Source organism: Pagrus major, chromosome 12 (genome assembly GCF_040436345.1).
Source record: "Pagrus major chromosome 12, Pma_NU_1.0".
Classification (NCBI taxonomy): Eukaryota; Metazoa; Chordata; class Actinopteri; order Spariformes; family Sparidae; genus Pagrus; species Pagrus major.
The window spans coordinates 7,301,884-7,320,917 of record NC_133226.1 but is presented as its reverse complement, the minus strand read 5'-3'; the positions used below and the strand labels follow the sequence as shown (position 1 = coordinate 7,320,917).

At 41.8% G+C, this 19,034-nt stretch overlaps 1 protein-coding gene across 4 annotated transcripts in view; it reads left to right on the top strand.

Moving 5' to 3' along the window:
- Window positions 1–4,041: 4,041 nt before the first annotated feature.
- Window positions 4,042–19,034, top strand: part of grin1a (glutamate receptor, ionotropic, N-methyl D-aspartate 1a) — a 37,702-nt gene continuing 22,709 nt past the window's right edge. For 3 of the 4 annotated variants that reach the window (XM_073478109.1, XM_073478108.1, XM_073478107.1), the window contains exons 1-5: window positions 4,042–4,293; window positions 9,282–9,416; window positions 11,845–12,021; window positions 17,648–17,710; window positions 18,468–18,565. In XM_073478109.1, the coding sequence (XP_073334210.1) occupies window positions 4,045–4,293; window positions 9,282–9,416; window positions 11,845–12,021; window positions 17,648–17,710; window positions 18,468–18,565 (722 nt within the window). In that variant the 5' untranslated portion in view covers window positions 4,042–4,044. The remainder of the gene's footprint in view (window positions 4,294–9,281; window positions 9,417–11,844; window positions 12,022–17,647; window positions 17,711–18,467; window positions 18,566–19,034) is intronic. The other variant, XM_073478110.1, reaches the window with a different exon arrangement.

Here is a 19,034-nt window from a genome sequence, read left to right as displayed (position 1 = left end):
AAAAAGCTGTGTGTTTAGGTAACAAAGGTACATATTTTTACATTATTATCAGTTCCATGACTGTCTTCAGATGAAAAGTTATCTTTTAAATTGATAAACATCACATGTGGAATTCATGGCACAATAGCCATTAACCACCATACATATTGTTTCTGAAATAAGGTCACAGGGTGTTCCACTGGAAGGGGAGGGGCCTCAGCTACACAAACACTCTCTCATCCAATCACAAGAAAATGCGGTGTTGCTTGGGGCAAGTAGTCAATAGATCAATTATTTTATTTGTGACAAGACTAATAAAATAGTACAAATAAATACATCAACTGATTGGTGGTAAAAAGAAAAGAGTTTGCTTTTTTTTAACTAGCTCATTGGAGGTCAGCGGAAAAATATAAAACTGTGTATTTATTTTTATATTCTATTTGACTTATTTTGCTAAAAAACATTTTTTAATTGTCTGGCAAAATTGCAGTACATTTAGTCAGTTTTGGGGCTCTATACAATTTGAAATAAGCACCAAAATGATTTTATGTCGGCATAGCCTCTAAATTTGTACATATGATCACATTTTCTTTTATTCACTCTTAAGCTTGTTTAGTTTCAATAAAGTTTAAGTGTACCTAACTCACTTTGAAACTGCCCCTGTGTATGAATTATGTTATTTAAATACATCTGTTCCAAACATATTTTTCAACCAAATATACAGCTGATGATAGTAATGTCTGCGTTAGGTATAAGAAGTTGTTTAGATAATAACCTTAGCAACGCAATTCCTACAGAACACATACACAGACACACAACCCTTGCTCTTCTCCTTGCAGAGGACTGTGTGGGTGGTGTATGAGTCTGTATCACTTCTGTGTGGGCGACGACTCCAAGTGTGAAACCAGGAGTGCGTCTCTGTGTGTGCGTCCGTGTGTGTTTCACCGTGTATGTGTGTAAACTTAAGTTTAAAAGCCTGCGATGATCTTTGAGTGCGAGACCGCCTGCTCTTATTTTTGTGCGTTAGTCTCACTGAGCTGGAGAGCCTTCATAAGACACTGCTGCGCTGCTTCAGTGGCAAACAAGCAAACTTATTATATAATGGCTGAGGAGCGGATTGGTCCAGCTTTATTGATGTGTGAGTGGAGGATGAGTGGGCTGCAGGAGGGGAAGAGGAGGGCTTCATAACCTCATTTAATACGAGTCAGGGCCGTCCAATAAGTGGCGAATTTAGACGCTGCCTGTGGCCGTCACACAGAGGCTGGGGGGGAACTCATTAGATCTGTTCAACACCTTCATCTTTCTGTTATTTTCAACAGTTTACTGGTGAGAGAGGCGTCTTCTCCTGTCTATGTGGCTGGCAATTTGGAGGCATGTGTTTTATGTGGCACTTGAACCAGCCAGACTCAGTTTTCACAAAATGTATTCTAGTGTTCTGCTCTAGACACATTTACCACCGTTATATAACAGATACAACTAATGGAAAACGTGTTTGCTTTGAATAAACAATATTATTGTTGTATTGTTGCCTTCAGGGGTGTTTCCTTCCTCTGCCTCCAGTCTTTTTCTAAAAAGGGTAACACTTTATTATAACCATCATTAAATGGTACATTTATGATTAATTAAACTTTAGTTAACATTTATTTCACTGTGAACAAACAAATTAAACACTTCTCTCAACATTTCTCTTATCCTATTAGTTAACTGTTTCATATCATGTATATCATTCAAACATTCAGACATACATGTACTGTACATCTTGCATGTGGTTCTGTCTTGAACCATTTCTCTGTAATGGCCTTTTTGCAAGCTGCCAACAAGACTCTCATCAAATATCTGTCTTCCATTAACACAGTGTCGTCTGTAATATGACCATGAAGCACAGCACTATTCACTATCCAGTAAAAAACAAACAAACATGGTGTTCTGTGTAGTGAGATTAAGGTTTCAGTTAAAGTGATGGAAAATGTTCCTCAATCTCCTGCTTGGAGAAATGTTACATTCTTTGTGAAAATGACATTCACAGCTTAAAACAGAGTAATAATGGCTTGTAGACACCTATGGGAGCAGATGTCGATCTGGAAATTTGGTAAACTGAACAGAATTGGAAATGATAAAGTTCAGATGTATTGAAATGTCTTCACAGGTCTGTAGAAATGTAGAAACACACACATTTTGCTGAGCCCTGCTGTGCCCTCTTCACTTACTCAGTATTTGGTCCAGGTTTTCTTGCAGGAACACTTCATAAAAAGTAATGTTAAAGGTAAGGCGAGCAATTATTTATCTATCTGCACATGGACCTATTTATTATCCAGCGCACATTGATTATACTGTCCTTGTCTGAAGTTATGAAAAGAAAAACAAACTCATCATCAGATCATGTTTGAGAGGAGCTCATTTTGGGAGCACACAGCCAGCAGCTGATGACTGTTGATTTCTTCAGCCTCTCTGATTAATTTATCAGCTCACTGCTGCAACACAGTCAGCCTCCACAGTGTTGTGTGATTTATAATTCACAACACAGTTGTTGTACTGGCCTCTTTTATAAAAACACCTTTTCCAATCGCAGCAATGAATAGCCTACTAGAGAAAGAAAAAAAGAAGAAGGCACAACGTGAATCCCCTCGGGGCAGAAATATTCAAATAACAGCCTATTAATAATTAAAGCAGCTGATAAATGATTTCCAAATGTCTTTTCGTCTTTTCATTTTGTGTTTTGTTGATGTCCTCTCCTCTGACGGTCCCTGCTGTGATGAATAAACTCACTCTCTGCTTGCCACAGAGCATTTCCTCCGTGTAAAGATCCCTCTTTGTTTGCGCGTGCGTGCGCGCGCGTTCTAAAGAAAATAAATAAAAAACCTTGTTTCCAAGGTAACCGGGAGGTTGATTCTGCTCGTGTCTCTGGCAGTGGGGATGCTCCCAACACTTTACTTAAACACTCCAAACGCGCTGGGTCAGAGATTACACAACGTCCACGGGCTACCACAGACTGATCCGACTGCGGCCACGCACGAACACGCGTGATTACAGGCGTGTTGAGTTGTGACGCGATGGCATTGACGAACTGCGTGATTAATGAGCTCGGTCCCACGTTACGCACAGATCTCCACGACAAATCAGACTCTCCTTCCAGTTTGGGGGGGACATAACTCACACCAGAGACCCGTGTCCGTGCCACCACCCCGCCGACCAGGCTACTATTGGGGGGGAGAAGGTTAATTTTCTAAATAAGAAGAATAACCTTCTTCTTATTAACACAGCTTATATTCATCTGTTTAAATCTGCGCACCATGTCCTGCAGATACCTACATGTGCTGCCTCCACTGGCCTCTCCTTTCATGTCCTGTTATGACTAACATGGTGATCGAGTGTATTTTGAGCAAGTAAGCACATTTATTTTTCATATCAGCTTCTACTCCAGCATCACCATCATCAGCATCATCATCATCATCATCAGCAGCAGCAGCAGCAGCAGCAGCAGCACGCCAACGCGCAAAGCTCAGAGTGAGGAGCCGATACGACGGGAGCGCGCAGTACACCGCCGCGGCGCGCATGCACAGCTGTCAGCACCAAGGACAGCAGCCGCTCAGCCCGGAGTGACCAGCCGAGCGAGCGAGCGAGCGAGCGACGCATCGGTGCGATCGCTGTCCGCACAGAGCGCACGGAGAAGCGGCTGCGAGGAGTGATACACACCCCGAGGAGGATGGTTTGAGTTTTTCTTCAGCAGAGAGAGAGAGAGAGAGAGAGAGAAAGGGGTTTGAGAGATTCCGCAGAGGAGGGCAAAAATGCGGTTTGGACGTCTCTGGTTAACAGCCTGCCCCTCATAACGATCATGCACATTCCTCCGCATTGCACATAAATCCACCTATTTTTCCCTGCCTTCTTCTTCCTTTTTTGGCCTCCCCCCACCCCCCACTCCCCTCTCTCTCGCCGCCCACCTGGATCGTATCTGCAGTCGAGCTCTCCACTGGCTGAGCCGTGCCGCTGTCCAGAAGCTGGTCGAGCCGACCCGCCACCGGGGAGAAAAGCGACCGGGCTGCGCTGAGCTGTTTGGTGGTCCACACGATGCGTCTGTTTCTGCTGGCGGTGCTCTTCTCGTGCTCCTGCGCGCGGGCCGGCTGCGAGCCGAAGATCGTGAACATCGGGGCGGTCCTCAGCCAGAAGAGGTACGAGCAGGTCTTCAAAGATGCCGTGACCCAGGCCAACCAGGTGTACGGCCGGGACAAATTCAAGCTGACCGCCATCTCCGTAACGCACAAGCCCAACGCCATCCAGATGGCTCTGTCGGTGTGCGAGGACCTCATCTCCAGTCAGGTAGTTCACTGCGCTGAATCCAGCAGTCACAGCCCATAACTCATGCTACACACCACCGCTGTACTGTACACATCACCGCTGTACTGTACATTGTTAGATGCATCACAGTGTTTTGGAGGAACTTGCATTAGAAAGTTGCTGCTTTCAGGAAACGTTTCACGCACCAGCCAAGGGACACTGGATCAGAACAGTGTCTCCTCTTTTCTATAAAGCCTCGCAGCAGGGACATATCAGCACATGTATAGAAACACAGCTCATATACCGGGACAGGCCGGCCATTTGTCCGATTTGGCAGCCAGTACCCTACACTTGAACCCAAAGCAAGTTATTTGCCTTTGGTTCAAGTGTAATTTTGCCCACTTTGTGTGATTCCAACACAGTGAACTCCCCACAGACCCATCTGTTTCCTCAGACATCCAAAAATAGTGCTTTGGTTTGGGGCATATCTCGGATGAAAGGGCAACTTGTACGTTTCAGGACACACAGCTGCAGATCTAGTGAACTGCAAAGGAAGCAGCGATGGGTGAAAAATGCGCGACATGTCATTCACAATTAACAACTTGGCTTTGTGTGTGTGTGCGTGTGCGTGTGTGTGTGTGCGCGCGTGCGTGTGTGTGCGTGTGCGTGTGTGTGTGTGTGGCGAGTGGAGGAGGTCAACATGTCTGCGGACAGTTGGACTTCCTGTGTGATGTCCTCCAGGGGGAGGATCACTCACCCAGCTGCGAGCTGTGTTGTGTGATATGATGCAGGGCTAACATGAGCCACTGTTGTGAGAAGTATGACCATCCTGTTTCAGCTAAAGAGGCATGATGTGGATTTTATTCAGCCGATACTGATAAACGATAATTACCTGCTTCTCATGGCCGATACCGATGCGATAACCGATAAAAAATGAAGTTCCTAATCTGTAGTTTATGTAGAAAGCTTAAGAAAGGCTAAGAAGTAGTGAGCAAAGATGGCTGATGTCATGTTCCACATATGCAACCCTAGTTTAAACTGTACTTAAAGGGTAACTCCACCATTTTTACACAATAAAGGGTGTTTACATATCTTGCATATATGACTGCATATGTAAGGAAAAAGTAGTATAAGGCCTTTGGTGGTTCCAGAAGAAGCTGCATGTAAAAAACTCATGCGATGTCACTCCATTGCACTGTGGGTAATGTAGGCGCCAGGTTTTAAAAAAGGAAGAAGAATGCGTGCTATAACACAGGCGATATCTCTGGTTTTGGTGTATCGATTTTGATCATTTGTTTTTAAATTGCACATATTGAGTCAAACAGTGTTTTCACTTAACCAGAACCAGCATTTTCCATGGTAACAGGATGCTAACCCTCGATCTTTCAGCGATTGGTACAGCGTATCATTCATTCATGAAGATTTCGATTAGTAACTTTGTCAAGTAAATATTACTAACACTATTATTGTGTGCGATGTTAGACCAGTGGACTTTTTCCCAAAACCTAATGCCTACATTAGCCACAATGCAACTGAGTGACATCACTGGAGGCAATTTATCAGATTACATGCAGCTCCCTCTGGAGCCACAAAAGGCTTTATACTATTTTTCCACATATGCAGTAGAACTCCCCAAGACCTGTAAACACACTTTAATGTGTAAAACTGCAGATTTACCCTTTAAACGCAGGTTTTCCAGGGAAGAATTATTCATCATCTTTACAACAGGCTTAAAGTCTCTAACATATGTGCAAACAAATAAAACACATTTCATCAGTAATGTATGACGAGTGTATGTGAGAGTCGCTGAAACACTGGAGCGTCCTCTCATGTGATGCTCTTCATGTCTTTTAAAAAGCGCCAATGTTATGTCACAGCATGCTGAGGCGTCAAGTCCCCCTCGCGCTCGCTCCTGTTTCTCCCACACACATAATTAGGCTTCAAGAGAACAACCCACACCCACAGCTTTAATGCTGCTTTCATGTCCTTGGTCCTCTTGCTTAGTGTAATGGCTCTAATTGATACAGGCTTGCAGAATAATAGTGTCGCATCCAGTCGCCTGTCACATGTTCACCCAAAGCATGAGCGTGCAATCCACCCATCAGGCTGTGCAGATTACACCAACAATCCCCAACAATTACAGACAGACAGACACACACACATACATACACACACACACACACACACACACACACACACACACACACGCACACACACAAACACACACATACACACACACACACACACTCCTCTTGTAAATTAGACAAAATCACACCTAATTCAGACAGAAAGTCTATGGAGGGTTTAATCAGATGAGATTGGCTTGAATGTGATAGCAGTTACTGAGAAGAGAAGTGTGTGGCAGATGGAGGAGTAGATGCCTGGGAGCAGTCCTTGGAAGATAGACCTAATTTTTTGACCCAGCCATACGGACTGCTCACATCCAATAATCCATGACTGCACTGCCATGCCAACTTCATCCCTCTTCCTCCACATCTCTGAGGCATTTCCCAAAGCTGAGCTCACACAAATTCTCTTTTTCACTGGGGTAGCTGGACAGCTTTGGGTTGCTCAATGCAGGGATAAAACTCAACCGAGCTGCCGTAAATGAATATTAGTCTGCCAGCCCACATAGTGAAGAGATTCTGAACAAAGGGAGAGATTTCTTTGCTCTTCGATATCTTTGTCATAGATGAGTTACAATTTATGTAGACATTCACGGCTCAAAAATGTTATTTTTAACCTGTTATACAACGTTTTGGAGCAGCAGTTGCTCCCACTCAAAGATGACTATATTGTATTTAAAGTGTGCACAAATTTAATTCATCTTTAATTAGAAAAACAGATGTTTCCTCCCAGGGCTGGATTATAGAGCAGGCAAAGCCCTAGATTCAATCAGTGGCAATCAGTTTGTAATCACTTGATTAATTATTAATGATAATCTGGAGGCTTTCTCTCAAAAAAGACTTTAAAAATGATGTTGATGAAAAATGAAGTGATGATGAAATGAAGTAATTATAGAGCAAATATCACAAATATCAAATATCATAGCCGATGTTGTTTTGACGTTAAAAAATATAATCAAATGTTGCGTGCTTTGTTTCCTGTCCAATAAACAGACAAGATTGTTTCTTGATACATAATTGCCAACCCTCCGGTGTTTGATTGCCTCTCTCGGTTTCCTCCCAGGGTCACAATGCTCCTGTATTTCTCCCTATTTCTGACAATTTTTCACACTTTATTCCCTCTTGGTTATCACAACCTGTTTCTGGCACTGTACAGCGTGCAGCCAGCTGTACTGTTGCGCCTCGTCCTCCTCAGTGAGTGAGAGAGGGACAGAGAAACGGAGAGGAGAAAGAATATTCAAACACATTTCAGAGAACCTCGACAGAGGAATTCATGTGTCTTACTTAAAGTTTTAAAGAAAAGTGGCTGTAAAATCTGCCACGTCGATTTTTCTGTCAGTCACAAGTGCCGCACCGCGTCAGTCCCCATCGAGAGGCTGACAAGCACAGGGCAGTGCCGTGCACAGACTGTTGTTAGGGTAGGGGCAAAAAATGATTGAATGAATTAAAAGTGATAAATATGACTTTGTGCCACAGATTTATGCAAGTTTGCGCTAGAGGGCAGATTATTCTGTACGGAAGCCCTAAACAGTCATGGGTTAAACATATTATTTCCTCCGTTTTCCCATGATAAGAAGTAAAATGTTATTCGTTTCTCAAGTTACTTATTTCATCATCAACAAGTGTTGTTTTCCTGAGTTAATAAGATAATTTATCATGAGAAAACAACAAGATTCATACGAGTAGACCGTTACATAAACACTCCTCTGTGGGGTAGGTTTTGGGAGTTTCAAAGCAAACCACATGAACTTTTTATGAATGTTTGCCATGAATAATGGGTACTGCTTAATCTGACATTTTCATTTTAAATCAGTTGCTACACTTGTCAAGACACCATCTATGCATGCTGGCATAGCACTGCTGATCTAATAAGCATTAAGCTATATTTATTCCAACCAGAGAGTTCGGAGAACCAGATTCAGCAGATTATAAAAGGTTTACTCTAGACCTATTCAACTGACAGCCTGTGGACCAAATGCAGCCCTTTTACAACCTCATTCTGGCCCTTTTATTGTTTTGTTAATAGGCTAATCAGCCCATTTATTTGCGATGTCTTTTGCCAGGAACAATATTACTGTCACTTCACTATAACAATTTAACCCAGGCTGTTTAATCGGAGGGAATTTCGTGTACTTTTGTACACATAATGTGTCTTTTTCAATTGTGAAAACTAATAAGCAGTGAAAATAAGAAAGAGAAAGTAAGTGTCTTGTTTGAACTCATTTACTGTGAATATTTACAGGTCAGACAAAAGTAGCTAAATAGGCCTGGTTTACACCAACCCTCTCAATCTGATTAAGATATTCCTTCGGATCAGGCTGCATGAGACAGGTTTCCTCCAATTGAGATGATTAAATGATGCATTTCTATTCTGGATGGGCAATTATTCTGATAATAGTGCAATATCAGGGCATTACAAGTTGCAATGATGCAATCGCCAATCTCTATGACTTCTGCACGACCTTGCAATTTTGTCTAAATATTATGATGATTGGTCAAATCTGCAGAAAAGTTGTTCTGATTAGATAAAAAATTTACACCTAATTTACAGGGATTGGGGACTGCAGCAATCGCAACTTCCCGGCGGGACTGACCTTTCCATATGTGTGTTTGGTATGGTTGTGTTATATTGTCTGCAAAAATGAGAGAAATGAGAGAAAGAAAGAAAGAAAGAAAGAAAGAAAGATTGTTGTTAAACTTTCATGCCCCTTTGAATTGAATTGAATTGAATTGAAAGAAAGAAAGAAAGAAAGAAAGAAAGAAAGAAAGAAAGAAAGAAAGAAAGAAAGATGTCTCAAACCGGCAAATTGGATACCTTTCTCTCTCACAAGATGACTGGTGTGCCCATTTTGTCTTGACGCCAGTGTCAGAGTGACAAAGTGTTCCTCTTCTCCGTCTCTGCAGGTCTATGCCATCCTGGTGAGTCACCCTCCACAGTCCAATGACCACCTCACTCCGACGCCCGTCTCCTACACTGCAGGCTTCTACCGCATCCCTGTGGTGGGGCTCACCACCCGCATGTCCATCTACTCCGACAAGGTGAGTGATGGATGAGAGAAATGTAAAGACAAATCGAGCGGGAGGAAAACAGGACGAGAGGGAAGAGAGAGAAAGCGAGGGAGTAAGGAGCTCCCCTGGGGCGGCTTCAAAAGCTTCTTAGATTAAACGTCCCATCACTGTCCATTAGGGGAGCTGTGATTAAATGGGCTTCCAGCTGCAAACTGAAAGGACATCATTAATAATGCGTCTGACCTGAGTAATGTTTTTTATGAAGCACAAGCCACTGAAATGAAACTTTAAAGCAATCACATAAATAAAATGCCACAGACTTTAATAACTCAATTTAAAGCCTGTTCAAGTGACAACTCACCTAATCTGGCAAGTTATTAAAGAAAATCAGAGGCATTAAATACAGAAAGTGAAGGGAGCCCGAGGGGTCAGAGCATGGATCAGGGCATATTCATGTTTTTTTTACAGGATGTTTGTTCATTATTGATAGTGTTAAAACCTAAAAACTGAAAACTCATTAATGCATGGTGTCCCTTTCTCTCAAAGAAATTCAGCTTCAGGAATTCCAGCCTTCAACATATTTTACGTCTAAAAGTACACTGTGTGCAATGTCATTCTGAAACTATAAGCATTAATATGTAGCTATAACAGCCCCCACTCTTCTGGGAAGACTCCCAGCAAGAGCATCAGTGAGGTCAGTCACTGATGTTGGGCGATAAAGCCCGGCGCGCAGTTGCCATTAGTCCATCCAGTGTTGGACCCATTGGGGTCAGGGCTCTGGGCAGGCAACATCATTTGTCAGTGCTTTACAAACCCTGTGCCAATCACTGTTTGAAACATAAATCTGTTTTATGATGTGACAATGCTATCCTTAAGGTTTATTTAGGCTTAGGCACCAAAATAACTTGGTTAGAGTTGGGGAAAGACCATTGTTTGAAGTACTTGGTTGAGGTTTGAAAGGCATTTTGACATGTGACGCAAGTCTCAAAGAAGTCCTAAGTCCATATTCTTGGGCAAGTCAAGTCAAGTCACAGGTTGTGTCAAGTTGAGTTGCAAGTCCAGAGTCGAGCCACTCCGAAAGTGATGACTCTTGGCACAGGCACGATGATGATGATCTGATTTGATCCATGGACCATCAGGTAGCATCGCGAGGAGCTTGACTGACAGGGTAGTCATCCAGTCATGACAAAGCCATTCCCAGCATGCGCTCACATACCAGGTAACGTTACACAGACACTTATAATGTCAACGTTGACAATGTTGAACCGTTTTGATGTTTTTGATATTCAAACTGAAAACATAAAATGACCACAGACAAGTCACTCAAGCCACCAAGTCTCAAGTCAAGTCACAAGTATTTAATTTCCAATTCCAAGTGGAGTCTTGGGTCATTCATTTTCTGTCAAGTCAAGTTGTAAGTCATCAAAACAGTGCCTCGAGTCACAATAATCCGCGACCTTATTTCTGTCATGATGAGAGCAGACAAGGTGGACCCAAATGCAGAAGATGGCAGGCAGGATCACGGCACACAAGGAACAGGCAAACACAAATGAACATGAGGGAAACAGGAGAAGACCAAAGACTGGACTTAGATACAAACTACACTAACGAGGGGATGAGGTGTAGGCGGAGTGAGGCAAAGAAACACAGGTGAGGGTAATGAGTGGAAAAACACCAGGAAAAGGGCTTGGCTAATGAAGTAATGCAGTGCAGGTGTGGAGGGAAAGCAGACTGGGGAGGAACACAGGGAACAGGGCTGAGCTAATTAGACTGATACAAGACAGGTATGGAGGACAAATCAGGCTGGTGAGGAGCACAAGAGAACAGGAGGAAGATGGAGCAAAAGACACCACAAAAACCAAAGAAAACACAAGGAACACACATAAAATGAAACTGAAATGACAGGACCAGGACAATTTCTGCTTTAAGGTTAGGGGTCACCATAACGTCTTTGTTAATTATGGTCATTAATATGGTCACTAGAGGGCTTTGTCACTTGAATTTAAACAAATGTAATTTTTCTTGGGAGGACAGTCTCCTTTATGAGCCTGGCTTTGTGCAAGGCGGCGCTGCCATGTACCCAAACTGTTGCCACAAAGTTGGAAGCACTTTTGCTTAAAAATCTTTTAATGCTGTAGAATTAAGATTTCCCCTTTTCCCTTGAAACTAAAGAGCAACTAGAGCTTTTAACATTTTTTCCTACCAAACTTTTAATCGTTTACTTGTGGAAATAATTGGCAGATTAAGAGTTAGAGTTTCAATCCTAATCACAAAAATCAGCCGCAGTTGAAAGGGGTGTCCACAAACTTGTGACCATGTCCAGCACATTCCAATTAGAAAAGAAAGTATTTTTCTGCTTGGTTATGACTCTATGACTCTTTCAGTAGAAAATTGTTGTAGTGGAAACAGAGTTTAACCTCAGAGCGTTAACCTCTATCTCCCGCTTCACGCTCCTCAGAGCATCCATCTGTCCTTCCTGCGGACAGTCCCTCCCTACTCCCACCAAGCACACGTGTGGTTCGACCTGATGCGCGAGTTCAACTGGAACCACATCATCTTGATAGTGAGCGACGACCACGAGGGGCGGGCTGCTCAAAAGAGGCTCGAGACCCTCCTTGAGGAGAGGGAAACAAAGGTGAGACGCTCGGGCTGCGGCGTGTGAGAGCATTGAGCGCGTGAGCGTGTAGGGTTTTTAAAAAAACCTCAAAGGTCTTCTATGTATGTAACTGTTTTCCTTTCTGTTGTGTGGCCACATCTCTTTCTCACCATTGTGTAAACATTGGCTAACATTCCTAGAGACATCTACAGCGTCTAATGTGGTCTAATCTGACAAAAGTTTGTATGTTTATTTGCTCATCTTCACGTTGCTTTTCGCCATAGTCCAAATTATCCTGTGTCTATCCACAATGGGAGCCAAATAGCGGACTTTAACGTGGGGCTTTGCAAACCATCACAGACGGAAGTGGTTCATTGGTGGAAGTCAGGTGTGTGTTTCCTGATGAATGGTCTGCTTCATTATTGTACACGCAGGCCTTGTGTAATACCACCCTGTTAGGTCATGTTCACAAGATGCGTGAGGTTTTTTTTTTTGCCTTTTCAGATACCGCTGATGCATCCATTTTAAGTGTAGCTCAGAGCAGTGTATGTGGGTCAGTGAAATGCTGATCTTCTCTGAGTCAAAACAGACTTGAGTCTGTGATGATGTGTGCCCTTTAGGAACAGAGAGAGAGAGGGGGAGGCAAAAAACGACTGTCATCCATTGCACACATTTAATAAGATGATATTACCTTGGGATATTTTTTTCCCCGCTATACTCTCTGATGCTTGTCCCTCTCTGGGGCTCTTTGCTGTAATTGTGTGGCCGAGTGAAATGAGTCCCGATTCGGAGATTTAATTAAATCACGAGCTGATGAGATGCTGAACATGACACAGACCCGAGGTAATTCACGGAAGACGGCTACAGCGAAAGTGAAAGCTGCTTAAATGAAGTGACCGGGATCAGTATTGATTAAGAGCCACCAATAGGATAACATTTCAAACATTTGGATTAATCATGTTAGATTGTGCTGAAGATGATACTGTCATATCATCGAGATGTGACTCACATCCTGCACTAGAGACGAGAAATCGCTGTTGTAAAAGCCTTTGATGAGAATCCAGGAAGTGCCTTTTTAATCTGAGTTTGGATCTCAAAATGAACCCATCTGTGCATCCCCTTCAATCCAATAATACTGAGAGAAGTTGCTTCAACTCTCTCGACTGTGAGGTTTTAATTACGCATATATTTAGACATGACTGCAGGGCTAGCTCAAGCATTTTCAGGCCCCGGGCATGATTTATTCGAGAAGCTCTCCAACAGTGTGCAGCAATAATTACACTGAAAGCCTGGTGAAACTTAAAGGATGAGGCCAGTGATATTAGATGGTTTTCCTACTGTCAACTAACAAGACCAAAGCCAACAATGAACTGATCTACTAAGTCTGTTATATCTTCTTCCTCTTTGCCATAAAGCTCCATTGGTGTCCAAATGTAATTAAAAACCACCGTTTGCCTGAATAAATGTTGGAAATGTACGTCTCTGCAAACCATGGACATGTTGAAACTTTACGTTTCGTTACGTTGTAACTTTACATCCTTAGGTTCAACTTTCAATTTTATGTTTTATAGCTCTGTGTTTCTGGCCTGGTTAGGTGTAAGCACAAAAACACCTTGGTTAGGGTTAGGACAAGATCATGTTTTCGCTTACCTGTCCCTTTGTCACAAAAACGGCTGGACAATGTCTTAACGTCTCATCAGAAATATCTGGTTGTTTCACACTTACAAATGTTAAAACACCGTCTAACAGTGGTCTCTGGCTTGGCAGCCTACTCGCCTAGTTTTAACTCCATCAACATTCTCTCCACCTCCCAACATGAAAGTTAGCTAATGTATGACTTGATACGTCAAATGTCAAAATGGTACATATCAACATGCTGCCGACTGCCAACATATTGGCGACTGAGCTGTTAAAACACATGAATAAACCACTGCTGGCCTCCAGACTATTTGTGGTGTCACAAATTACGCTTATAGGCCCCGCCTCTTAAAATCAGATATTCATTGAGAACAGAGAAAATGTACACTTTCAGTAGATGAATGTGAGAACAGCCTTCTTGTGTATACATCGTTCTACACAGCTCAAAAATTCAACTGTAGCAACAAAATGAGAAAAACACATTTTTGACTGGAGGGGCACTTTAAAGATTTATGTTTTTCATAAGAACCAATGAGTTCAGAGCTGAGTGCCACAGCAACGAGAGACAAGCAAGACAGACTAACACATTGTTGTTTTTGGTCTTTAAAATGGGATTGGCTCACAAGAAGAAAAATATACACCAGCCTTACCCTTTAATACATAGTTACAGCAGGTACAGTGTCCTTCTTATGGTAATTCTATATAAAATATACATTTTATAAGAAGGAGACCCTCCTTAATTGTGTTAAAGCTCCAAAGTTTCATTAGCTGTGAGGACAATTGGAAATGTGCTTATTTGCACTTTAACAAAATCAGTACGTGAAGCTTTAATGCTGAAAAGAAGATGAGAAGAATCAAATAAATTCTGATCTTTTGTTTGTTTGAGCGCCCTCTGAGGGTTATGTGACTCAGCCTGTCACGACATTGCCAGAATAACAAAACCTGTACCAGCTCTTCTATCGTACGTTTATTTGAATAGCAATGTCAGCTGAACACCCGAACTGCAAACGCAGCTTCGACTGCTCTAGATGACGGAAGAGGAAGTAAGTTTGGATGTTGCAGACTGCAGCTTCGTCACATCATGCTCTAATTAAAAGAGAGAGGTGTTGTTCTTGCTAATCACCCCGATGTGCTGCATAAACTCAGTGAACTTACATGTTATATTTAGCTTCGTGCCAAGTTCTTAGCGAGGTCACACAATCACAGGGGGATCGCTGTCACCAGCAGCACAGAGGCTCTGGACACAGTGGACTTAGGCAGAGTGCAAACGTGACCAACACAACATGAAATATTAATGCCTGACTGAGGATACAAAAATAGAGCGCTCAGAAATTCTCTTGGGGAAAAAAAAGACAAAGACAAGTTTTTTTTTCTTTTATGCTGCTGGATGTTACTAATGGAAAATATTTCTACACGCTGAAGATACATAAAAGCTCTCATTATATGATTCTGAGACGTAGTTACATATATACGTGTCCAAGAATAAGGACAAAAATCATTTCACTTAGTTGTATATTTCACTCTTTTTCAATGTCGTTTCACACAATTTTGTTTGATCTTTAAAGAAAATAGATTTTTAGAATATTTCCTTAAGAAAGTAATGAGATGGAAAACATTGAATTCTCTGACAATTTGTTCTAGCGATTCTTATCATGGCAAAATTTGTTGCGTGCGATCCTTCAGTTTTGTTAAAATCTTATCTGATCATGATTCAGGATTACCTCTCGACATTTAGAATCACAATCACTCAAACTTACATCACTGTAGCGTCAGGGTTGTGCAATAGGTCTTCAAAGCTTTCAGTTGTGAATGGAAGAGTTTGTGCTGATGGCTGAATGGTCAGAGTCGACTTTGTGAAGGGACAGAAACAGTCCCAGAGCGCACTGGAGTGTGAGCTGTGAAGCCAGGCAGCTGTGAAGGAAACCCTGTGAAGCAGAAAGACGATGTGTTTTCCTGCAAAATGGCTGCCTGTCTCCGGCAGTAGTCCCGAGTGTGTCCTTGCACAGAGCACAGACCCGGACTGGAATCCAAAATGGTGACGTCTCAGATTTTGAGATTAAGCTTAACTCAGCAACCACTGAGAGTCAGTATGTTGTCACGGGACCATATTATACACTACAACTGTTTATAGTATGGATTTATATTGTCCTAACAGTGAGTATACAAAAAGTAAACATAGTTTACAGTTTTACACTAACAGGAAATGATTAGTTGTCACACATCAACAACCACAGAATGTCACTGCTCATTAAACTCCACAAATAACAAGATAAATATGTCTGTAATTGAAGCTCGATTGGGGCTTTTTTCCTTTTTGATCTGATTCGTCTTGATTGTGTAAATTTAAATTAAATTGGTACCCATAGTTATCAAAATCTGCATAACCATTAAATAACTAGAATGGCACTCAGTAGAGTGTATACCTCCACCAAGGCCTTTAATTTAATCAAGCCTAATCAGATATCAAACTCCATAGCTCTGTAACCCTATACATTTTAAACCACCCATAACTGCTTAACCATATTTTAAGCTCACCAGATATTTGATCTGCATCAAATTCGACTCAGTCACAAATACAAGCCACCTTAATTGATTCTGTTCATCAGGATGCATGCAGTATTCCCAGAGAAATTAACCAAAATGTAGAGAAACGCAATGTTAAGGAAAATGAGGATACATTCCTAGAATGTGTCCCTTTATCCAGATCTGCACCAAAAGTTAATGAGGTCTATTCTGAGCTGATAATCCAAGTTTCTGACAATCCAAGTTTCATGGAAATCTGTTCAGCAGTTTTTGTGTAATCCTTCCAAAAAGCCAACCAATGAATGGACACGGATGAAAGCATAACCTCCTTGGTGGAGGTTAAAATAAATCCACATAGTTAACATTTGCATTAGATGTCATGATGGTTTATGGTTTCCGACCAGAAACTGTATCATGACAGTCATGAAATATAATCTACAGCAGTGTATTTCAATCCTATTCCTGAGGCCCCCTGCCCTGCACCATTTCAGACGTTTCCCTGCTCCAACACGTCTGATTAAAATGATCAGCTCGTCACCAAGCTCTGCTGAAGCCTGATAAAGAGCTCTTCATTTGACTCGGGTGTGTTGAGACAGGGACAACTCTAAAACATGCAGGACAGGGGGCTCCCAGGAACAGAACCGAAAAACACTGATATACAGGATGTGAATTTTAAATTGTTTTCATGCAGCATCTTTCATCATCATTTATAAACCGGTTATTAACCTTTTGGTTAAGATGAGGGAGAGGTCGTGATTTAGGCTTTATGTTAATAAAAATCAGTTTATGAAATAACAACAAAATCTAATCTTTTATGATTTATGTACATGGACACAGAATTTTCCATTTGAACCTATAGATTACATTTTGTCATCACTTTACAAACTGCTGTGATACTTGGTTGTCTGATATGTTGTTCCAAGTCTCTGGTCACACTAGTAAACAACAGTATGAGGACAGAACTAGCTGCAGTCTGTGAGGATGCCACTTGAGAGCTGGAAAAAATAGTGAACAGATGGTTGGATAGATGAGAGGTTTCCTCGTGCAGTTCTGCAAGTAGAGACGGCATAAAACTTTTAATGAGCTCTTATTTTAGCTTTAATTCTTATTTTTTTGAAAGCCAAAAACATGATCCTACTTTGGCCTTGATGGAGTGTGGGTTAGGGTTAAGGTCGGCCTTGTTTGGTTTGTTAAAGTTTCCAGTTGAACTGATTATTGCTGTAGCCTGAGCATTTTGATTGCTAAATTTCTCATTGATAATCGATGCAGCTGAATCGGTATCCTCGATCATTTCTGAATTGAACACGTCCTTTACGGCACTTGATATCTTCAGCGTTATTCTAAAGCGGTCATCTCTGATGTTCTTTGCAAGCCCCACTGTTAAAGATCCCAATTTGAAGCAGAAAAGTGGAGATTTGTTGGAATGCTTTACTGCCCTCCATTTTCAACTGTTTATAATATTTTTCTGTGTCTGCATATTTTCTCTGTGCACATTACTCATCAGAATAAAAAAAGGAACTATGAAAACCTCGACCAACTGTCCTATGACAACAAGCGAGGACCTAAGGTATATTTGCATGGTCAATGCACGCCGCCCACCAACTTTCCAAACGTAGCAACTAGAAACCAGCCCAAACCAGTCACCAGCCGACCCAGAAATGTCCCTCTCTTGGTAGCACGTGTTTTCTTTAATTTTTTACTTTGAGACATTTCCCTATGATTTAAATGAAGAATGATTTTGTTATGAAAAATCTATAATTTTCGGTCATTAAAGAAAAAAAAAAGAAACCAGTGAACAGCGTCCCCGCTTTTATCATTTTCATTTTCTCCTTCAATAAAGGAATGCATGTACTCAGAACACACACACTCACACACAAAAAGAGTTTGCAAGTCCATTCCTTTGTGGAGAACCGGTAGTGTGGGACAAAACCGCTTCCCAGATGCTACTTCCTCCTGTTCTGTAGCACTTCCCTAGTTTTCAGCAGTCTTTTTGTTGGGGGAAAACGTCCCCCTCACCCCCCTTCACCCGTTTTTAGTTACTGGTTGCATTGACCTTCTTCTTCCCCCCTACCTAACACATGCACGTCCTTCTTTGGAGCCTTGATAACCCTCAGTTTGCATGCGAACAAATGCAAAAGTTTTTTTTCCCTTCAAGCTTTTTTTTTTTAGTTCAGCCGGTTCCCCTGGATCGCTTTCCTTTTTATCTCTGTCTCCCGTTTTCAAACTAAATCGGCCAAGCTCGAACCCAAGCAGGTAAAAAGGCAGCATGGTGTCTGAGGTAGGGAAAAGTAGCTGGCTTGACCTTTCTTGTGCCCCGATCACAGGCAGAGAAAGTCCTCCAGTTCAGCCAGGAGACTAACTTAACTGCCCTGCTGCTGGAGGCGAAAGAGCTGGAGGCCCGAGTCATCATCCTGTCCGCCAGGTAAGAGATTTTTATCAAAAATTACACATTACTTTCATCCAAAATGGGATGATTGGTGAATCAGTAGGGCTGCAACCAACAATTAGTTACATTTTTATTAATGTGTTCATTAGTGTCTTGATGATGGTTTTGTCTATTAATTGTGAGAAAATAGTGAGTTTGTCTTTAAAATCCCCCAAAATGTATTTGTTTGAATCCTATTTCTAGCATTAGACAAAGAAAAACAACACATCCCAGAAACTGAGAAGATGGAGCAGCCAAGGCTTTTTTTGTTTGTTTGTTTTTCAGCATTTTAGCATCAAAATTAGTTGCATATTAAGTTTCAGTTGATCAACCAATCAATGAATCTACTAATCATTTCAGGTCTTGTTTTAACCTAAATCAGCTTCAACCTTCTGTGGAATTCAGCTGTGGATCGTATGTTCACTTATAATCAACATCTAAATTATGCCAATGTATTCTGGGCAGA